Here is a 24,274-nt window from a genome sequence, read left to right on the forward strand (position 1 = left end):
TGACAAGCCCTGAGACTTGTCCCCAGCTGCAGGAGAGCTGGAGGCCATTAGCCCATTGACAGCACGTTCAAAAACCTCTTTCTGCATGTAGATGAGTTGTAGAAAAAAATAAATAAAATGTGCAGTATCTTAATAGCAGGTGGTTTTACTACACAGATGTATTTGTTCTCTATACAGAAGCAAATAAACAAAGAATACTCTCTGCTTTAGGAAGAGGATATGGAATAACCAGTGTCTCGTGTCCCTGTGCATGTCAATCCTCAGAAAGATATGATGTGGCATACCGACTGTAACCAACTTGTTCTAGCAGCTTCCGAGCTGGGATGGAATCTCAGGACAGGTTTATGCCCTCTGGGTCTTAGGGCTGCTCCATCTCAGCAGGTTGTGCAGTGTCTCACAAACACTCTGAAGGGCACAGATACAGGCACAGAGCATGCATAACATGTCATCACAGTTCAATAAAGTAAATTGGAAGGAGGAAAAGTAATTTTCAAAGCACAATTCACAGGAATTTACAGAAGCTAGAGGCTTCAAGCTGACAGCTCCTTACAAATTACTTACCTTTCAGGTCTGTTACTTGAGAGAAATACAGAATGGCCAAGAATCACTACAAAGGTGTGATTTATATGCAGAAGGGCTACTGCTCATTGCAACATCTCTCTTTTAAATGTGGAGCATGAATATGTACATTCCCTAGAATACCAAATTGCTTATTACCATACTTTGCAAAGATTTGTAGCTTTTATTCAAAGATAAATCGATTTTAATTTCCCCACTGAAATGGCCAAAAACTCTGAAGTATGAGTATTTGTTTCCTGTATGACTAGCAAATCTATCGTAACTCAAATGTATTTGCCCCTGTTCAACAATAATACGAAAGATGGCATTCGGCATAGCTTCTTTCTGACAATGTCATTTTGGAAGTCGTCATAACCAAAAGTTTTCATACTTGGAATAAAGAATGAAAAAAGCTAGCCTGACAGCCAACAGATGGAAATCCACAACCCTCATCCCAGCAAACTGTGCCTGAAGAATGCAAGGGAGACTCAAATCTAGTTTCTTTAGGTCTCCTACTAGTAATTCTTGTCTTCTGCCAACAAGAAAGCTCAAGGTAGCAGATATGGCTTGTTGGGAAAAGTATTCTGGGTTTCAGAAACGCACTTGGCATTTCTATAATACAAATATAGCATGCTGTTACTAACAGCTGACATATTCAACCACCCAGCCATTCCGACAGTAAGAGACTCCTCTGAGTTGTGCTTCTCTATAATATGGAGTGGTTTTACTAAAACCATTTACTACAGGTTTTACGTCCAGGTTTACTATGCTCTCCATCTGAAAATGGGTATTAGTTTTAGAACTAAACAAAACAGACCTTTCAAATACAGATTTGAACCTCAGCTTTCCCCTTCTGCCATTAACCTAAGCCAGAGAAGCCTTGTCACTCCTCTTCTTTACCTTACACTGAAAGCTCAGTTACATTACTTCACCAGAAATATCATGTCATTCTCCATTTCTGCCGTTCTCCAGGCTAACCTCTACCAAAACAACCTATCTTGTCAATAAGGCCCCCGTTGTTTTTTTTTTAGTTTTCAGATTATTAACAGCTGAAATATCCTCTACAGGCATTATTTATAGCACATGATACGTTCATGTCCTTTCAAATTTATAGACTTTTCAAACGAAGAAAAACAAAAGAAACAGCTGCAATCTTCACTTGATAACATTTATTCAATATTTTCTGAAATAAGCAAGGATTTTAAGAAGACCATAAGCAATCAAATACAGCCACAAATAAACCATACTGATCCTAAATTAGAAGCACTATGAGAAATACACAATATTTCATGAAACAGTACTGTACATCAACAACCTTAGGAAACAAACAACTCAAACCATATGCTTAGGTTACTCACAATATAAAAAACTTCAACCTTTAAAGAAAAATATAGATTCAGTCCAATTGTAGGATCTAATCCCATGCCCATTGAAGTCAATGGAAGTTTTTTCATTGATTTCAATGCTTAAAGGATCGTGCCCTTATTTTGCCTCAAGAGGCACTTTAATTATTATACAAGGCCTAGCCTGAATACTACAAAAATGTCAAACATCAACTCAAGAGTATGTTCCAGCAACTTTCAGGAAATAATGGAGAAATAGGCTATCTATCCATGCATGGAATAAGGCAAAAGCTAATTCATTCAGATTAGGAATAATAATTTTTACTAGTTTCTTTTTCACAACACAAACATTTTAGACTTTTTTAATTAATGGATATATTATATATCATATTATGCTTCACATTTTTCCTACCTCTACTGAGAAAGCTGGCACTGACATGTCATAAAGAACTCCTCATTTATTATTGTTTTCTGTTCTGTAACAAGCACAAGAAACTCATCTGGGTTTAGTAATAGTGTCTACCAAGAAAAAAGCACACACTATCATAAGCTTATAGTTAATAGAGCTCAAGGTACATTAAAATGTAATTCATGAAGTTCACAAATTCTGTTTTAAAATATTTTTCCAAACTAAAAGCTGCAGAAAATTGGTTCTTAAATATTCTACAGAAAATTCTGAAGCATCTAATGGTTTTAAATTACTTATGCTTTCTTCTTAAAAATATTTAAATTAGGTTAGTAGCCCATCCTTTTGAAAAATAATCCAAAAAAGATACACTAGGTTACAAATCTTTTGTCTTAATCAGTGTAACCAAAGGTTTGTCATCGGGGCTGTAATCTTCATAGGCAATGGGGGTTGCATCATACATTGCAGGCCGGGATTTCTTGCCAAACCTGGAAACAAAAGAAAGCTTTTGGTGACAGACGAAGAATGAACATGGTAATGGCAACAATGCACTGAGATACGATGTGCTGTCAGCAACAATCCCAGAGAGCCTAGGCAAATCTTAAATTGTACTGCAACATGCCAGAAGTACTGATGTTTGCCTGTCTGAACTGGAACTTGAAAAATATATGCATCCACTCATTGTTATTAATTATAATTATTAACAAATAATAATAGTAATCATGATGATAACGCAATAAACAGATTCCATTTCAAAGGAATTCTGCAGGAATTCAGCTGCCGAATTCATCAGTACCAGAATCTGAGAAGACCGCAGAAGTTGAGAGTAAAATTGACATAGTTTCAACAAGGCCAGATTTTTATTTTTTTTATTGTAGAGCCTTCTCTAACAACCAACATTAAGGTCAGGTCATATATATCAACCAAACCAAAACAAACAAACAAAAAAACCCACAAATCACAGATAACCGTGTCACATTTGCATTTGGAAATGCAACAGTAGCGCAATGAATCAAATGCCACAGACAAAGCATTAAAAACTGTAACTTGAAGGCTTTGCTCACCTGACATCCAATTGAGAAGCTTGGTGAAATTATCAGCATCCTGCACACCGTTAGCAACTCTAACAAAACTAATGGCAGTGAAGCTGTTGCAAAGCCACATAAACATACTAATCTAGCAAAGGTATAGAAAGCAACAGAGTGCAGAGAACTCCTGTGGTCATAACATTGAGGTTCCAGTGCTGGCACATCCAGAACTTGTCTAGGTGCCTTTGCACTGCATAGACAATCTATCACTATTCTGATTCTTTATTAAATACAGTGCTAAAATGCAACTTGAATGTGGAAAAATGTCTTCTGTGTTCTGACTACAATTACAGGAATTTCAAACAAAAAGAATAATAAGAAAAGGAGGCAAAAAAAAGGGTAAAGTCTGCCTTCCCTGTGGACCTGATGCAGAGCAAAATAATAACACAGAAACACAAAGAGACTTATTTATGTAGTGATCTAAACAAAGGATTATTTTTATTCCCTCTTATGCACTGTATTAACTCAGTATTAATTTAACTTGTGCACACTGGAAGGTGAGATTTGGAAAAGTCAGATTTTGAGGATAATAAGTATTTAGACCAAAACAAAATTAATTTGATTTTCTTCCCAGATTTTTATGCAACCTCCTGACTGCTCCAGCTTAATTCTTTGCTGTTTTCAGTGATCTGGAATTCCTGGTAAAGGTGAAATTGCTGGAAGCAATATAATGTTGGAAATCTCATCTTGCAAAGTACTTCAGATGTCAATAAGGCGACACTAGATAACATTTCCATGCAGAAATATCTCCTTTCTTCTACACTTCAGTATAAACAGGCTATGTACACTCACCAGCTTCATAAAAGATAAATCTGATTTTCTATAAATGAGATAAAATTCCAGGAATCAAATCAGGGAATAAAGTTATTGTATCTTACTAAATCAGAGGTAGCAATGAGTTCTGAATCACTCATTTTCTCCATCATTCTCAAGGGTTTAAAGCAAATAGAGCTTTTACATAGATATAAACAATAATGAAAATTCTCCAGGGATTTAAGTCAATTTTTGCCTTTTTGACAAGTACAGAGAACACATGGCTTTTTGCACGTGGTAAAACAGTATAAAATCTGTTCTCTTGTGTAGGTCAGGGTTGACATGTGCCCGTAATTAGAAAACGCTGAGAAAAGACCACAGCACATATGCTAGTTGTTTGTGGCCTGGCTGAGCCAGCTGACTGGTGACCGCATTGCTTTGATCAGGTGGCCCAGAAGCCAGCCCCTACTCATAACGCCAAACAGAGTTAACACACAACTCAGAGGTCCTGAGTGGGAAGTACTAACTCAATGGGTGTGTATGTAGTAGGGCTGCACAAGGATCTTATGCTATTTTACACTTTAATTGATGAGAAAAGAAAATAAAACAACTGCCAATCCAGTCTGCGAGAAACAAGAATTAAAGGGGTAATAAACAGTGAAAAGAAGAAATTTCCTGCTGCAATGAAAACTGGATCAATTAATACGCTGCTTCTAAAAAATGAAAAAAGATTGCAATACAAGATTATTCATCTAGGAACAACGATTGTACAACAGATGGGGAAATCTCAGTCGTGAGATGCACAGATTCTGGAAAAAGACAGGAGGGATACGGCGGATGTTTAACAGTAGCATACTGCATCTGAAGAACAATTATGAATTTGGATCTATAAAGACGGCATATCAAGAGGACTGGGGAAGTTCTATGGCCTCTATGTTTAGCATTAATTACTATTTATGAGTAATGATATTTTTCCAATGTATACATCAGAGATATTTACTAGTGGCATAGAAAGCATTAAAAAGTGATACTGAGAATTAGAAAACACACTTGGTAATGAAACACTGAATAAAATCAACTTGTTCAACGTGACTTCTTGGACCAGGTGGCCAAGAAGCCTGGCTTGTATCAGGAATGGTGTGGTGAGCAGGACTAGGGAAGTCATCCTGCCCCTGCACTCGGCATTGGTGAGGCCTCACCCCGAGTACTGTGTTCAGATTTGGGCGCCCCAGTACAGAAAGGACACTGAGGTGCTGGAGCAGGTACAAAGAAGGGCAACAAGGCTTGTGAAGGGCTTGGAGAATATGCCCTACAAAGAGCGACTAAAGGAACTGGGGCTGCTTAGTCTGGGGAAGAGGAGGCTGAGGGGAGACCTCATTGCTCTCTTCAAATACCTGAAAGGTGATTGCAGTGAGAGCGGGGCTGGTCTCTTCTCAGTGGTGACAGGACAAGGGGAAATGGCCTCAAGTTGCGCCAGGGGAGGTTTAGGTTGGATATCAGGAAAAACTTCTTTACTGGAAGGGTTGTTAAGCACTGGAACAGGCTCCCCAGGGAGGTGGTTGAGTCACCATCCCTGAATGTGTTTAAAAACCATTTGGATGTGGTGCTCAGGGACATGATTTAGTAGTGGGTTGTTAGAGTTAGGGTAGTATGGTTAGGTTGTGGTTGGACTTGATTATCTTCAAGGTCTTTTCCAACCTGAGCAATTCTGTGATTCTATGATTCTATGACTTGGGGGATAGTATATATTCAACAGAGGAATTCTTGGCAAAGGCAGCTCCACATCTGTCTGTCTGCAAAATCTACTTCAACATGGGACAGGGTTTCCTCTCCACTTCCTTAGAAGGATATTTCAAAAGAGAGCTAGCCATGGAGAGTCATTAACCTCACAAATTCCATCCAAGTAGAAGAACTTTGAGAAAATTGTATGGCCAAACTTTAAGGAAATGTTAACTTCTAACTTCGGTGACATAGGCTGGAGCTTGGACCATCCCCCGAAGGAGAAGAAAAACCACATGTTGCTACTCTGTTCAAAAACATAACGTATCGACAAATAGAGTTTAAACATGGAAAGGAAAAGAGAGCAATCAGAAGGAAAAAAAATGCATACCAACAGGAGGAAGGGATTATTCTTTTCTCCACAGGAGGAGAATAATGAGGAAAATATTTTTCTTTGCCTTTCGCAAGTGGCATTGTGTGTTCCTTAATATTACTGAACTGTAATCCTAGGGTTTCCATGAAGTTGAGACTCTGGCAGAGGGTAAGGAAAATAGATTGTGCTGAAGCTCATCAGATTCAGGAAGCCTCAGGCATTGCAATCTAACATCGCAGACAAACACAGGAGCATGCTCACCGCATGGAACATGCACAGGGCGTGTGGTGGGGAGCAGCTGACCCTGCTGTGACAAGGTGACTAAATCAGAGCCTGATGAACCAGGCCTTTCAGCTTCCACAGACAGAACAACAGGAAGCACGTGGAAGTAAGAATTAAACAAACTACACTATGAGCAGTGCATGAAGTCTAATGCTAATGGCATCTAAACACAAGAAAAAATTACAGTAGTGCTATGGCTGTAACCAGATATTTTATGAAGCCATTGTAGATGCTTTTCTAAAGTGAATGATCCAGTTTCAACAGCATTTCCTGGTTCTAGTTTAGTGAAATCTTATGGCTGCATTATCAAGTGGTCAATTATTTTATAACAGCATTCTCTTCTGGTCTTAAAATTTAAAAAGCTTTAAAAATAAGATGAATATAAATGGAGTATTTAGTCTCTGCATAACGAATACTAAAAAAGCATTGCTTCACTTTGTTAGAAGACTATCGTGTTCTGGACAGATAATTCTCAGAACATTTACTAGAAGTAGACCTTGAGCATATTCATTTTCTCTTACAGCAGAAGTAAGTTAATTAATAAAGATCAAATTATAAAAAATGATCAGAAAAAAAGACCTGCTAAGAAACTTGAACAAGTAATTTTAAAAAAATTTACAGAATATGCACCAGGCATCCACACTCCCTGGATACCTACTGACATTGTCAGAAACCTTACATTTAAAGAAAATAATTGACTCACTTCTCCTTAGGCCTACATTTTCCAAAATTACTAATAAGTTTTGGTATCTAATTGAGAAAGAGAGCAATTTTCAGAAAATGCTGAGAACCTGTTATTTGAAAGTCAGGTCTCTTAATATGGCAATTCTCAAAATTCAGACTTGGGTTTTATTAATATGCAGATTTATGGGTTTATACAAAAATAACAATGAAAGTCGTGCTCCTTTTCTTGGACTAAAATGATCAAAGCAGTATTTTACACCTTCCTGAAACCAAAATGGACACGATAACCTTCACACGAAATCTCTCTGAATTACCTAACTTGGCAGCTCTGTCTTGGCTTTTTTATAATGCATCCATTTTCTAAGAGGCAGAGAAGAATTATTTGAAGTAAAAATACTTATTTTCATTTGCATTTTGTAGAAACACCTTTCCCAAGATACAGAAAGCCTTTATTGACAAGTTCCAATAATGTGATTTTTAACTGCATAATTTAAGATCTGAAAAAGTCATCATGAATACATCCCAGTTTAAAGACTTCTTTGGATGTTATTTAACCCTGATACAAAACCTGTTTTTCTAAACTTTTGCCTTTTGTAATAAGCGAAGATTCATTCACAGTAATCCAGAGATTAGCAAGAAGACCTGAAATTGTCCAATTTCCAAGACGTAAATGGCTTCATACAGGCAATTTCCATTATGAACATTTCCATTACCTGCCAGTGAGACTCCAAAAAGCAGAGGAAATTCACATTCAAAAGATCCTGCCTTGATGTACACTTTCCCTAGGTACCCTTGGATAGAAAGCTGCCAAATTTGCTCCGAGAAGTAAATAAGAAAACCCAGGTGTTTCACAGTGTTCCTCAGGAGTCCATTCTCAGTCTTTGGAGAAGTACAACATACCACCTCAGTGAGTAGTAAGTGAACAGAAATGACACATCCGCCACTGCTGCACAAGTAAGACAAGAGGTGTTTGATATGAAAGATTAACAATTTTGCAGGTTACTCTCCACCCTTGGAGATGCACAGTACATAACAGCAGATTCACAAGGCCAAAGAATAAAAAGCTATAAAGCATTTTATGGGCCATAAAGCAACTCCTTTCTTTCCCAATACATGACTGAAAGAAAAAAGCAGTTCTCAGGATGTGTGTGCTGTGGAGATGCTGAGCTCCCTGCAGAAGAAATGTAAGGCTGAGGAGCAAAAGAGACTTCAAGGAAGACTTAAAAGAATACTGATACTATTTGGATTGCTATGTTAAGTGAACTATACAGAACTTTCTTTTAAAAACATTTACTGGTTAATATAATTTGACAATGAACAAATGTTTTAACATAAATCTAGTTGGAACACTTTACAGAGCTACTGCTCAAAGCTGCAGTATGATTAAATGAGTCTGTGGGAACTCCTCATCCATTTCAGATAGCTTGGAGAACTTCAGTACTGGTACAAATTAACCTTTTTTATTTGCACTGAAACAGAACTGAAGCATTTAGAAAATGAATTACCAGAAATCACCACCCAATATGCACACATTTCTCCATGTCAACGCACAGGATCATCTCTCCTTCCATTCTTTTAAAAGCAGTTTAATGGTAACATAATTCTTGTTGGAATTCAAAGTGATCTTGACAAATTGAAGAAATGGGAAAAAGAAACAACAAAAAATGGAATTTCTACCCTATTAAGAGAGATGTCAAATACATAAAAAACAACACTGGCTAGGAAGCAAAATGGCCCAAAGGGGTGAGGGAAGAGTCTAAGACATCACAAAATTATATCACCAGTTATAGGTGTAATGCCAATTAAAAAAAAAAAAGGTGGTTCATTTTCAAATCTATGAATAAAACTGACATAAACAAGATACAAGGGGTGAGTGCTCAGTTCTTTTGGTACAGGCAAAGCTTCAACTGGATAACTATTTCCAGTTTGAGGGACCACCCTTCAAAAAAGAGAAAGACAATCTGGAACATGTCACAGGGAACCAGTAAAGAGGCTGACATGATCCAGGAGGAAATACTGAAAGAATGGGTTGGCTTACTCTAGGGAAGAAAATAATAGTTGTGCTACTGCTGAGGGAAGAAGGGGAGGATGGAGACCTGATGTACATCAGTATTATAAAGGGAATGGTGATACATTACTGCCCTTGACAACCTGAAAAGCAGTAAGAAGTGGCCTAATGCATAGCAAAGAAAATCTACATTGGATTTTAGGAAAGCACTTTCTAACTCAATTCAACTACTTTGGAGGTTTTTAAAGACAATTATTGGCAGAGAGCTAGGCATAATTCATGCTACATCAGTACAATGGCTTGCACTTGAGCTCTTGAACCTCTTCCACTCTGGCTTTTGTATTATTCCAATAGCCAATGCCCTAGGTGCCATCATTCCATTAAAATTAAATGTCAAGAGATTACCATCTTGATGAAAGCAAGTAAGAAAGATCCTCAGTTGGAGGCAAACAGCAGCACAGAAAATGAGTCATTTGAAGAGTCCGACTGAATAGATGGTAAATTAGTCACAAAATCAACAAGCGGCTTTGCTATCCCATCAAATTACTTGCATGCAACAGTTAAAGAGTATTTTTATCCTAAACAGATCTTACAGGCTAAGGACTGCATCTGTCCCTCTTCACTAGTCACCCCAAACACAGTCAGAGTAACTCCCGCTGCCTTCAAGGAGTTGTGCTGGGTTACCATACTACAGCTGAGAGCAGAACAGCGATCAGAAAGAACAAGGAGCAATGCCAGTGATCCTGTCTTCTCACAGGGAAGCAGCCCACTCTCTGCCAGCAGCAGTTAGATGCAACACACAGGGACTGAAATTACATATCACAACAGATTTCTTTTAAATTACCATCCCCACAACAAACCTGGCATGTCGGATAGAAGCAATTGCATTGCTGAATTCACTGTCGATGCTTCTACAATTGTAAAATTCTTCATAGGCTGGCCTGGAAGAGCCTTGGTATTCGATGCGGCTGATGCGACATATTCCCACAATGAGAATAATCAGCATCAGGACGAATGCTACACAGAGAGCCCCAATTATGATGTAAAGGGAGTGACGAGGCATGTTTGTTAGGCTCTCTGCCATGTGCCCGGACTTCCACTGCAGATCTGCCAATAAGAAATAGAAGGTATAATTAGTATTTTATAGTATTAAATAGTACTTTATATCCTTCCTGCTGAATTAATTTATTATATCCACTTTCAGTATTTTTCTGGACACTTTTGAAGCCAGGAATATGTAATTTGAATCCTTCCAGGCTCTGCTATGGATATCTCAGCTTGCCTAAGGTGCAGCAAATTCAAATAGCACTACTTGATTCTTCAGTCATCTCTTTTGTACCTTTTTAATGATCATGAAGTATCATTTCTCTAGTTCCATCTCCTGTTTAATCCAAATCATAGAAAGCCACCTAGTTATTCTCAACATTATGCTTTACTAAACCATATGCTCTATGAAGGCAGGGAGGTTTTTTATGTAAGAGTTTCTAGTGATCCATAAATTTTCTGTGCAATTTCTTCCAGTAAATTAGTGAATACTTCTACTAAAATATGATTTAATACACATTAAACATGTTTGGTTTTATTTTCAACTACAGGGTTTTGTTGTGTCTGTATGAAAATGCAGAGAGTTTCATCCCCAGACACCGTTCTCCCAAAAACCCTCAAATGCACCTTTTCTTGCCTTACATTTTTTTCTTTGTTATTACTATCCAGATTTACTATGTTTTAAATCACAAGAAAAATCTGTTAAAAGTCTTTTTCAATCCCTCAAAGTTTGATAATTTTCACCTTCAGTCAAGGTGGAATTAGAGTCAGGTAATCTCCCAATACAGATCAATATTCTTGGTAATTTGCAAGAGCATATTCTCTGGCAAAAAAAATTCTACAGCCTAAGTAGATAAGATTTCCTGTCAGTGCACAGGCTAGTACAAAAAACAGGCAACTCTAGCATCGTGCCTCATACATTTTCTACTTAACCCCATTATTTTGACAGCTGTGTCAAGGTGAACAATTATCACCCCCTCTCATGTACAGAGGAAGCAGAAGTCACTCAAGGTAAAAAAGACTGTCTCTTCAAGAGAGATACAGAGATGACAATACAGGTCAAGGAGTTCTCTCCCACATGTAGGCATGACACTTTGCTCAAGAAAGTTATTAACTTTCGCACTAAAATCTTCCAACATCATTCTCCCAAAGACCTTATGTTTAAGGTTCACTCTTTGAATGGTGTATGATCAGACTGGAAAGATTCTGGTTTTGGAACATATCTGGACATGAGCATATTTAGAACCTTCCACTTAAAATGTCTGTGCTGAAGAAAAACGATGCCTCTTTTATTCTTATAAGATGCATAGTGCTCTGCAAAGCACATGAAGGCAGATACACATTCCTACTGAGAACCAGCATTTCAAGGACAGAAGGGCACTTCATAAACACTGAGCCCACTAGAGTCTTCTCTCAAGCATAAGTTCCCTGAAAGGTCTCAAAGCAGACATTGAAGTAAAGCTAATTCAGAAGAGGCTTCTTGCTTTTATATATCCCAAACCTTTTTCTACAAATATTCTCAATGCCCAAACTATTGTCTGTCAATGCCAAGCAAACTGTCTATCAATTGCCTATGTCCCCATTCTTCTTTCTTATTAACTTCAGATTTCTTACTAGCCTGTACTTCCCTCTAGGGTTCATTTTTGGCAGTCTTTTAACGCTATGGTCTCATACATTATTTCAGACCTGGAATGGACTTGAATCATTCTGACTACAGAAATCTGACACTCTTCACAAGTTACTTCTAGAAAGTGACTGTTCCTTTTTTAAATGGACTTCTGCTTTACACTGTTTGATAAACTCCCTTTACGTAATGACAAATGCAGTCTGGGAACAAGGCCATCAAGGATGTGCTTTGAGAACATTAGCATATTCTTAGCAGCCACCTCTCAAGGATGTTGATGATGGTTAAGTGATTTGAACACCTGAGCTACAAATACAAGTTTAGTAGCATCTGTGGACAGAATCTGCATCTATCACAGAAATACAGGGCAACATACAGGTAGCGGGAAAAAAAAGAATCTATTTTAGAGGAATATAGGGGAATATAATAAGTCTGAAAGATTAGCATATGGGATTCATCTGGGCACAGTTTGAAGAAATGGGTGCTTTTCAAATATAATAGTAAAGGGCTGATGCACCCCAAGCTTGTGCTTGCAAATTTGAGCTGTGTTTGTGGGACTGCTTGTTACTGTTGTCGCTTTTTTAAATCTTCCTCAGAGATCAGTAAAGTTTTGATCCGCCTGAATCATTCAGGGATTTAATGTTTCTGAAGTGCTGTTACTGCGATTTGCTCGGGCAGGCTATGAGGAGCGAGTGCAGCTGTGCTCTGTGCAGTTTGGGATAGGTTTCTATTTTTGTCCTGCAGCGCATTCATCACACATGGTGGTTTCTGTCAGGTTGTCAGACTAAGCCAAAATCAGATCTCATGTGAGCAGATATATGGCAAGACAGTCCTGCTTTAGACTCTGTATCTTCCGTCTCTGTACGAAAAGTATGAGAGATATTTCTTCCTTTCTTCTTCAGCCGATAAAAATACAAAGATTAACAGCTTATACTCCAAAGATTAGAAAGAACATATGACAGCTCAAAATTACAGTATTTTCTCTCAGTTGTCAAAGTAAGATTAATTAATTAAGAATTAGATTTCAATGAGCACCACACGGTCTGCACTCCAAATACACTGTAGTATTAGTTCTCAAGTAACCATCTGGCTTGGCTTACCTTGATAACTACATTAATAATTACAGAAGTGGTAAAGGTTATGATATTAACTATATAACCAGCAGGCATTAGAGAATCCATGAGAGACATTTTGTAAGCATTTTTACACTGAATGCCCCATTAACTTTTTAGGCAAATACAGTTCATCTTGAAAGAAAAATCTCTTGTTTGTAATTAAGACCAATTTAATCCTATTTAATCAGAGTTGCTAACACTGATAAGAATCACAAGATAATAAATATCACTGTTCATCTAGGCGAATTACATTTCTTTTCACTGTTTTTGTTTTTTTTTTTTATATATATACAGCACTTGAAAACTCAAGGATACCATTTGACCAAAGGACAACTCTGAAATCCTGCTAGGGTAGTGACCTCAAGCTGGTTAAAAAAAAAGTGGGGGGGGAACAGTAATTGGAGAATTTTTCAGCAAGCTAAGTACATCAGCCTCCTTCATGGTCAGTAACAGAAAGTGACAAAAGATAAAATGTGGTGTATTTAGTCAAATGACTCCTTACGGGCAGTTCAGCTTGTCTTTTTCCAGTGTTCAGAGGAATGGTCCAATAGAGAGGAAGCCAGTATACAGTGCTTAGAACTAATTTCCAATACACTACTATCCACAAAATGCTGAAGCAATATAATAAATATGACAAGGGACTACGAGGAGACAAGTGGAAGCAGATACACCAAAAGATTCAACCTTTAGAGCTGAATAGAAATTCCATGCACCTTTGACTCAGCTCCAGCAAGCCGAGATGTGCTGTATCTGTTCATAAAGGAGCTGGATATGTACTTTCTATTTCTAGACATGACCGGACTGAGTTCAGATCAGACGGACAACTCTTAGCGCAAAGAACTTCCCATAGATACATGGTTCTGTAAAAAAAAACCTGCAGATCAAAATGCTTTCAAATCCTTTTGCAAAGTGATTTCTTCAAAACTCAGTCCCTTTCTATTTGCATAATCCTTTACATACCTGTTAAAATCCAGGGAGTTTAGGAAAGCTTCCACAGCTTTGTGTATTAGCCACTGTATCGATTAGAGAGGCTGCATGTCCGTATCTAGATATGACTGTTGTGAAGCATCACAGTGCCCCATAACAACACAGCATTTTCATTTGATGTTGGGTAAAAGAAACTTTACTAGCAGGGGAAACTGACATTTATTGATTTTAAGCTTTTGGAGAAACTATCGGTAGATTGCATTTTTAATATCTGCTATGCTATTATAACAGATATAAACTCCAGTAGCTGTTTGGGAAAACAAAAAAATCCACAATAATTTCAGCCTCTTCAACTGAGAGCAGTTGTCATGAAAAATACAATATGATTTATTCTCCAAATACTGAGGTGGGAAAAAAAGGACCAGTATTTCTGGTTAAAAATCAGGCCTGCAGTATTATCAATGCCAATTAACACTCAGATAAAAGAACATATCAGTGCGGTCAGTGAAAGGCTTATAGCAGTAACAACTACATGCTCCTGCTTCTTCCCATCATTTAAACTTACATAGTTTACAAGCATGTAATAAACAGAAATTCCAAGTTCTCGAACAGCAGACAAGGCTACTGCAGTTCATGTATAACCACTTGCTACACGTAGAGAAATATCCACTAAGCAGAGACAATCTCCTTGCTCAAGAGAATGACATTTCAAACATGGTTTTATCTCCTCCCTCTCTTGCAGACTTACAACTGGGATCAGAAAGAACTCATGTTGACCACTCAGATGTAAGCTCAAACCTCAGCTGTCTTACTTAGTGCTTAGAGGTGTATGTTCCTTACAGGGGGTTGCAGGAATAAATGAGCAGCTGGGTGGCTGGAAAGGCTCCTTCCACCCTCTGTTCTGCTTTCTCCCATTTTTCCATGTTTACACTATCCATCTGTGGTGGAAAGCACCAAACTCTTGGTGACCCTACAGCATGACAACCAAAGAAGTACTTCAGAACAAACATCCCTGATTTCATACAGCTTACCTGTAGGGCTCAAAAGCATGCAGCCCTCCTTGTTTCCCCTTTGTTATTCATTCCATAACGTAACAGAAATGTAATTGTTACTATATCCAGGCACTCCATGAAATACGTCTACAGGATGGTTATTGCTTTCTCCAAGAACTAAGCTCATTTGTCAGCCCACTACTTAGTAGCTAATGAAGACAGAATTGCAATGCCTTGCTCACTAACTCAGTGACACCTGAGACATGCATGTCTAGCAGTCTTGTCAGTAAAAACTCATCTGATCACCGCATAGCACTAGCAACATTGTGTACAGACAGCACACAGCACTGTGGTCCCAACACCACACTGGGTGATGATATTCTTGGTTAAAGTAGGGACTAACATTGAGAATAAACTTAAAAAGCGGTTGATATGTTTAAGTAATGTTTTAGTAAAAAGAGAAGCTTCATATCCTCCTTGTGGAAATGATATATAGAAAACATTTTTTATTCCAGCCTTTGCGCATTTTCCTATGAATGTACAATAGGAATTTTCTGAGTGTTGATTCCCTTCTGTTCATGTTTTAACCTACTGCATATCACTGCAATGTTAGCTGTGTAAAATGTCAGAGGTGTAAATAATCCCCTCACAAAAACGTGTGCATCTGTGTAATATCTTGAAGGGATCCATAGCCACGGTATTTGAGCATTCAAGAACAAGTTAATATGAGTAGAGAAGACATCTGTAGCCCAAGAATGAGACATCAGTGAAATATAAAGTAGCCCTCTGTGCAGTTGGAATAAAGACTAATTTCTGTTATAAATCTTCTACAGTTGGGCTTCATATTTCCTCCCTCTCATAGACTCTCTTCTGCCTAATAAGGGCAAGCCTGCACTAAAGCTTTTCTCTTTGCTTAGGGCGATCACACCAGAGCTTTTACCAGACCTTCTCTAAATCTTACTAAATGTTAGGAAATACTTTGTTTGGGAGACCTTTACCTTCCTAACAAATCTGGTGGAAATTACTCTTGAAAAAGGTGGCAACAGCTTGTGCACAACAGTCAGCATAATTACACAGTCTTGGCATCCTTAGGGAAGCAAGTTCAAAATAGTTTTGGGGAAACATTTCTAGAACTGCAGGTGCTCAGAAGTCAGTATCAGTCTGTTAATACTGTGTACATAGCTCTTCACACAAGGTGAGTATGAAAATAAGCTCTGATGCATACGTGCAATTAAGAGACAAACTGCTTAGTGCCCAACAATGAGGCAGCATCTTTGACAATCTGGTCCAACACATCGCCAGGCAAGGTGCTAGAAAACGAATTTCCCAACTTTCACAGCCACTTTTGAAATGCTATGGTCTTATCTTCTTCCAGATCATCCTTATGCTTCATCCCTATTGTCCAAATCTAGTTCAGCATTCTCCTCTAAAATGCATTTAACAGAATTTTGATAATTTACAGATGACTCAGATTACTTGTGGAGACAGATATTTAGAGACAAATGTAAATTTCTTCAGTATAAGCCAGTATCAATTTTAGAAGTTTTTAACACAATTAACTACATACATATGCATCTCTAAAAAAAAAAAAAAAAAGCTTTATAAAGCTTTTACAAAACTTACGTATTTCACAGTTTGCACCAACCCATCCATGTGGACAGTGACAAGTGTAACCACCGGGCTGATCTATGCAAGTTCCAGCATGGTGACATGGGTTGCTGTCACAGTCGTTAATGTCAATTTCACATTCTTCACCTTGTATCAGGAGAAAAAAAAAAGAAAACAAATAAAAAAACAACTTCTGAACAGCAGCTGTATCACACATCAGACATGTCATCAATGTCATTTGATTTTTCTCTAACTGCTTAGTACCTTATGGCTCAAAAGCATCTTTGTTCTTTTAGTGGGTCCAGAGGAGGGCTACAAAGATGCTCAGAGGGCTGGAGCACCTCTCTTATAAAGATAGGCTGAGGGAACTGGATGCCCTCTCCCTGGAAGCATTCAAGGCCAGGCTGGATGGGGCTTTGAGCAACCTGGTCTAGTGGAATGTGTCCCTGCCTATAGCAGGGGCCTTGAAACTAGATGACCTTAAAGGTCCCTTCCAACACAAACCAGTCTATGATTATATGATTGTTCAGTCTGGAGAAGAGAAAGCTCTGGGGAGAATTCATTGTGGCCTCCCAGTACTTGAAGGGAGCTTATAAGCAGGAGGCAGACTGACTTTTTACACAGGCTGATAGTGATAGGACAAGGGGGTGTGGCTATAAACTAAAAGAGAGGCACTTTAGATGTTGGGAAGAAATTTTTTACTCAGAGGGTGGTGAGACCCTGGCACTGCTGCTTAGAGAGCCATGGATGCCTCATCCCCAGAGGTGTTCAAGGCCAGCTGGATGGGGCTTTGAGCAGCCTGAGCTGGTGTGAGGCAACCAGCCCACAGCTGGGAAGTTGGAACTGGACGATCTTTGAAGTTTCTTCCAACACAAGCCATTCTATGATTCTATAAACATCAAAAATATTCCATAACTCCTTCAAGAAGTAAGCCTCACAGAGCCCCTAAAAAGGAAATATCTTTGTTCAAGCAGGTGAGAACAAAGCCTAACAGCTAAGTCGCCTGACTCACCTCACTCAGAGTATCTCTCTCCTTGCTTTAAATACAAATTCTTTCCAAAGCAAATGTGATATAACAAATTGCCATATATATACTGAATTGCTATAGTTATTATAATGTAGGTTGTAAGTGCCTCTGAGAAACAGCCATTGTGCAACAGAAAGATTTTTTTTTTAATGGCCTTTAGCACAGACAAAAAGCGCTATTCGATCTACAAAAGCCTACGAATAGGTTCATCTATTACTATCACTTGGATGCTACCTTACACGACAAACAGAGCATCAAGTTCTAGAATATCTTATAGCAGATACTTTGATTACACCAATCATGTCAGTTTAAATATAAGGCCAAGGGACTAAGTGGGCTGCTTAACATTACTCTGAAAGTACAAACTGACTTGTAACAAGCACTTTAGGGCTTTTAGCAATTGTATATTCAGGTAACAGAATGAGTTGTTCCTTCAGTTCACAGTGATTAATGGGTCAATATTACATCTTCCAGTTTCAACAGTGTCCAATTAGTATATTGGCTTCCCTGAAATTCTTCAAAATATTTTTAAAACGCAATCTAGTCTCAAGCAGAAATCTCAGAAGTTATACCAGACAGACACTTGCCTAGTGAATTCCCTTTAACAACATTTTTTTTTTTTGCTGCACAATTTTTTAAATTTGAAAACGGTTGCATGAAATATCAATAAATTTTTATTCTCACTAGACTGATTACAATTCACCAATGTCCAAATTAATTAGAGTCCTTCAAGAGATGCTGTCTTATTTTGTGTTTGTCTTCTTTTTGGACACAGTGAACATTGACAACTAAGCGCCCCGTGTAAGGTACAAATTACTTGCCTGCATATCCAGGTGCACAAATACATGTGGCATTCAGCCCTTCACTGTCACAAGTGCCACCATTCTGACAGTTGATGTTAACACAAGGATCTTTGTATAATTCACAGAGACTTCCTGAAAAGGAAAAATTAGTAACTGCTGTTAACATTATGCACATTGACAGTCTGGAATCAGAACAGGTGGTAGTTTCATCTGGAGGAGTGCAGTGATGTGCAACTTCCAAGCCTGCCATAAGACTGCAGCCATATATTCTGCGGTGGCTAAGTTCAACACACGTGCTTTCCCACTGCCCTTATGACCCCTGAGGGAGGTAGGGCAATTTCTGCTAACAAGACCTGCTCGAGTTTCTACAAAAAACAATGACAAAGTAATGCATAATCTGATCCGCTATTCTTCAATAAAATTTAAACAATAATCATCTTCAGTAATAATTGAACATAAAAATGTAATTACATGCATAAGCATTCTGATGCCTCCCATTGACTTTTGCAGGAAACGGAGGAGCACAGCTAAGGCAATTAAGAAGATAAATTAATTTATTCAAATGCATAGCTATAAGTCAACACTTGAGTTAGTTAGCTTCTTGCCTCTACTTCTGCAGTGAAGCAGAAGAGGCCAACAGAGCCAGGAGCTATGTGTGCACGCTGGGAGCTACCAGGAGCCTGCCCAGGAGAAGGCAGAGGCATAGAGGGGGACTGCAGACAGGGAGAGGTGTTAGTAAAATTGAAGCCCACATAATATCTGGAGCCAATTACCTCTGTTCTGTTCATTAGGGACACTGGATACATTAAGCATGGAAGGAAGAAAGCTCAGTAATCAGCAAAAACTGTTCAGAGGACCAGGTCCTCTGCTTCCATTTGAAGCAAAATAAGCTGAACGCACAGAGCTCTCACTTGCATGTACAGACTGGCTGAGAGCAGAAGATGAAGTCTATGGTTAAGTGCTCTTTAAATTGTTATGAAAAGCCGAGGGTCATCTCCTCACTAAGCCTCTAAGGTGATGAATTCTTTATTGTCAAAGAACAATGCAATCACCAGCACAGAATGAATACTTGGCCTCAAAAAGCTGTTAAATGAGCATCACTTATCAACACTGATAAAGGCTGATACTCTTAATGAGAAAAAATGCTGGGGTAATGTTCCTTAAAACATAATCATTCAGAGTTTATATATATATATAATAGAAATAATATATATGTTCTCACAGCATGACTCCAAACAGAATACACAAAACAAAGCAGTGTTTAAGCCTTCCACAGAGGGATGGATGTTTCACAGAGAGCTGGTAAGTGCAACACTGGCTAAAGCTGAAATCTACTGCAAGATAAAAGATTTCGTACAGCAAAGCACATACTTTCCTGCTCTATTTATAAATCACTTGTGAAGCACTGAAGACAGATTCCATTCAAATATATCCAGGACCAGATGTGCTTAACATGGTAAGGCAGTCACAGAACTACTGCTGTCTCTGGGCTTTATGGTCTTCCAAATGAACAGCCAAAAATAAACACTTCCCTTTTTACTCATTTGTGCTAATCTGCTTTGAATACTAATATTTTCACTGTGTTTTTAACTCACTTCACTAGGAAAATCCAAAATAAGATTTGGAAAGTTCTCCATGTAATGGCTCCGAAGAATAGCTGATGAAAAGAAGTCTATTATGCTTTCTTTGAAAACCATGTCACTTTCTAACAAATCTTAAAAACAGTAGGAAAAAAGTACACTTCAGAACAAACAGATTCCACTTCTCCCCATGCAGGGGCATACATTTCTCAAATGAGTAACTACACAGGCTAGCTACATGTGAACTACTCATTTGAATGAAGACCATGGGATCAGGATCTACACTGGAGCTTGCTTCTATAAATTTTAGGTGTGTGATTTATTTCTGCTCAGTGGAGGATTTGCTCTATCAGTTTTTAACCAAACCTATAATAAAATAATACATGGAACATTCAAAAAACAAGAGCCATTTTACCTTCATATTCAGCAAGACACACACACTTGTAGCTATTGACAAGGTCTCTGCAGGTGGCTCCATTCTGGCAGGGTGCAGAAAGGCATTCATTGTATTCCTCCTCACAGTAAAGGCCATGGTAACCTAAATCACACAAAAAGGAAATAAAGACATGAAACACTTCCCAGTCAAAATTAATAATTATGCTTTGATAGATTGTGGGCAGGTGTGTGCTAGTTGAAATATACTGTGCAGACAGATACATGTTGAGACATTAATTTAAGGACATCTGCTCCACAGGTAAAATTACTAAAAAAAATCCAGGAATCTGAGACAATCCAGCCACTCTCAATGTGATAAAGCGCAGCAAGGTGGCAGGCATGGAGGCAGCTGGCCAAGGCCACTACAAACAATGCAAATGACTGCATTCAGATGACAAATGGAATAATCTATTATCTACATATGTTAAGAGTTTTCTTGAATCCTTGCATCAAAGCAATTTTTTGTCAAAGAGGTGATAACTGCATAATGGTAGTTAGAATGATAATATATTTTAACTTTAATACTATACAATGTCTAAACAATTCAGAAGCATCAAGATACTTTATTTATATGGTATTCCCAAGTATAGTAGGGAGGTATCATGGTCTGGCTATTCAGACAAAGAAAACTGGAGCAAAGAAGAATTTCAAGGCCTGTTATAGGCCACTCACTTTCACCATAAAGTAAGAAAAAGGGAGTTAACCTACTTGAAACTGTGTTTTTCTTATATGATCATCAGTCTTAACAGTAGTTGAAAAGTCTTTCTAGATAATATTTCAAGAAGGGGGAACGATTGTTCACGAGGGTGGATAGCGATAGGACAAGGGAGAATGGTCTTAAACTGAGACAGGGGAGACGTAGGTTAGATATTAGGAGGAAGTTTTTCACTCAGAGGGTGGTGATGCACTGGAACAGGTTGCCCAGGGGGCTTGTGGATGCCCTGTCCCTGGAGGTGTTCAAGGCCAGGCTGGACATGGCTCTGGACAGCCTGCTCTAGTGTTTGGCAACCCTGCACTCAGCAGGGGGGTTGAAACTTCATGATCTCTGAGGCCATTTTCAACCCAGGCCATTCTATGATTCTATGAAATAAACAGGTCACGATGCTCAGTAAGTATAAATAATGTGATTAAACACAACATAAACTTTGCTTCCTCCCTGATAAACAGCTGTGTCTGACCAATGAAAAAGGCAATCTGCTCAAGTGTTTCTGAACAGTTATTTCTCACTTAGGAGTGCTTCATAATTAGCCAAATAACCTTTAGGGGAAGGTTCAGAATTTAAGAATACAAAAAAATATGTTCTTTCTTCAAAGTACAAATACAAATAGTAAGAAGATTTGTACTAAAACATGCATTTTTCATAATGCTTATATCCTTTCTGGAAATTACAGCAAATACTGAATTAAAAGAAATTTGCATTTTCTATCACATCTTCAGCTGCTCACTCTGTTCTGCTACCAACTGCATGCCATAGTGCCACACAGCCTGCCTGCAAACTGGTCAGGGAGTTAGCATCAATTGAATTGACTGGATAACAAAGACAAATGATTGCAATACATGTTTTCTTAAATAATTTGGCTTTGTGAAAACATAGCACCATCTCTTCTTTCCTCACCTGTGGAAAAAGTGAGGATAGGCATTCTAGCCCCAAAACAAAAGCAGCTGTTACACATTTAAACCTCTTCCCTCATCACAGCCAGTATTTCCTCTTGTTACTGCGAATTGCAATACAATGAATACATACTTGTAATCCATAATATAATGCTGTGCATTGTAATAGGTTTTATATGTTTTTAAAATCTTTATTTACTTGTTACATACAACTATAAAAGCAGTAGATAAATGACCATTCCATAAATACAGATGCTATGGGCATGAATAAAGATGCCAAGGAAAAGGGCCTGAAATACAATGTGCAGATTCTTCAGTGCAATTTTACTTCTTCAGAAAACCTCTTGTTAGTACCAAAATTTACAGACATGAGATGAGAATACCCACCAGGAAAAGGTTACAAAAAAGAGGGGCAGATTCTCACCTAAGTAAGTGGCCACCTTTACTCACTCTCTTGGTCTACATTTAACTGTCAAAGAACCATAGAAAATAGGACTAATGGCACCGCTCTCCCTCCCCTCCCATTATGTATAATTAAAATAAAACTGCATGAAGATACAACAGGTACTAGTACTGCACAAGACAGATACACACATTGTGATTTTGCACAAAATTGTCTTTTTATATTAAGTAGCTGGACTAGTAGCTTACTAAGAAACATTTCCAAGCCATTTTCTCCAAAGCCAGGAGAAGGCACATTTCCCCACACCTTCACCCACAGCATTGCACCTGGTGGCACTGAGTCTCCTCCCGCAGCTCTTCAGAAGGGCTTCTCTTCACACTTGCCTTTAAATGACACTGGTGTATAAACCATGCATGGTACTGGATTCAGACATATGCCTTCAAGAAGGCTACTCAAACTAAAAATTTATGTGTTTGGGTTTTTTTATTAGAGAATTGAGATGGAATCCAGAGAATATTTCAGAAATAACTTCAGAATAACAGATGATAGCACAGTTGCTTCCTTTGTAGCACAAAGATTAAACTCACAAGCAATGCCAAATACACCTGTTTGCCTATCATGTTGTGTATAATGTTTCTATGGACATGTTCAGAAAGGAATGCTACGTACATCAACAACACTACCCTAGCTGATGCATCCCGGGCAGGAGAAAACATATTTGTCATTGAGGCTTTAAAAAGGGCACCTAGCATGATTAAATTCCTTTTTTCAGGTTGCTACAAAGCAAATATACCTTCAGTTTCATGCACACCAGCAGAATCTGGCATTGACAGTTCCACTCTGATGTGCTCTCTTCAGAGGCTGGGAAAGAGATAGTGAACCAAAAAGGTAAAATAAAATGAAGATGTCCTTGCATTACCTCTTCTCCTTCTACACGACTGTGCTTTGCTACTTGTCTTCATAAGGGCAGTAACAGATCTGCTGTCACTCTCACCTGGATTCCCAAATCCTTCTTGCTCAAGCAACAGGGAGGCATGGGGTACAGACAACTACGCACGCTGAGGCATTTTTCAACATGGCTATGTTAAAAATTGCAAAGGGAGAGAACATGAAAGGGAACACAAAATCTGTATCAAGCAGGCTGATGAGAAGCCGTGGGCTTTGTCAGAGCCTTCAAGAATAAGTTGACGGGGCAAAAGATACAGCAGTGTTTTCTGACCTCCTGAGAATACGGGGGTCTGTTATAGACCGCCTAACCAGGATGAAGAGACAGATGAGGCGTTCTATAAACAGCTGGCTGAAGTTGCGCGATTGCCTGCCCTTGTCCTCATGGGAGACTTCAACTTCCCTGATATATGCTGGGAATACAACTCGCCGCAGAAGAAGCAGTCTAGGAGGTTTCTAGAGTGTATGGAAGATAACTTCCTCCTGCAGCTGGTGAGAGAACCTACCAGGGGAGGTGCCCTGCTAGACCTGCTGTTTACAAACAGGGAAGGTCTGGTGGGGGATGTGGAAGTTGGGGGCTGCCTTGCACATAGCGACCATGAAATGGTAGAGTTCTCGATTCTTGGTGGAACCAGGAGAGGGGACAGCAAAACGGCTACCTTGGACTTTCGGAGGGCAGACTTTGAATTGTTCAGGAGGCTGGTAGGGAGTGTCCCTTGGGATTTGGTCCTGGAGGGTAAAGGGGTCCAGGAAGCCTGGTTGCTCCTCAAGAAGGAAGTCCTGAAGGCGCAGGAACAGGCTGTCCCCCTGAGCCACAAGATGAGCCGGCGGGGAAGGAGACCGGCGTGGATGAACAGGGAGCTTTTCCTGAGGCTCCAGGAGAAAAAGAGAATCTACCTCCTGTGGAAGAAGGGACAGGTAACTCAGGGAGAGTACAAAGAGGTTG

General features: G+C 38.8%; 1 protein-coding gene across 1 annotated transcript in view; it reads right to left on the minus strand.

The window, feature by feature from the left end:
• The window catches only part of DNER (delta/notch like EGF repeat containing), a 117,876-nt gene continuing 95,314 nt past the window's right edge, over window positions 1,713-24,274 (minus strand). Inside the window, exons 9-13 of the mRNA XM_021395825.1 lie at window positions 20,350-20,472; window positions 18,373-18,486; window positions 16,540-16,671; window positions 10,075-10,321; window positions 1,713-2,795 (exon numbers count right to left, since the gene is read on the minus strand). Of these exons, the coding sequence (XP_021251500.1) occupies window positions 2,684-2,795; window positions 10,075-10,321; window positions 16,540-16,671; window positions 18,373-18,486; window positions 20,350-20,472 (728 nt within the window). The 3' untranslated portion in view covers window positions 1,713-2,683. The remainder of the gene's footprint in view (window positions 2,796-10,074; window positions 10,322-16,539; window positions 16,672-18,372; window positions 18,487-20,349; window positions 20,473-24,274) is intronic.

This window comes from Numida meleagris, chromosome 4 (genome assembly GCF_002078875.1).
Source record: "Numida meleagris isolate 19003 breed g44 Domestic line chromosome 4, NumMel1.0, whole genome shotgun sequence".
Taxonomy (NCBI): domain Eukaryota; kingdom Metazoa; phylum Chordata; class Aves; order Galliformes; family Numididae; genus Numida; species Numida meleagris.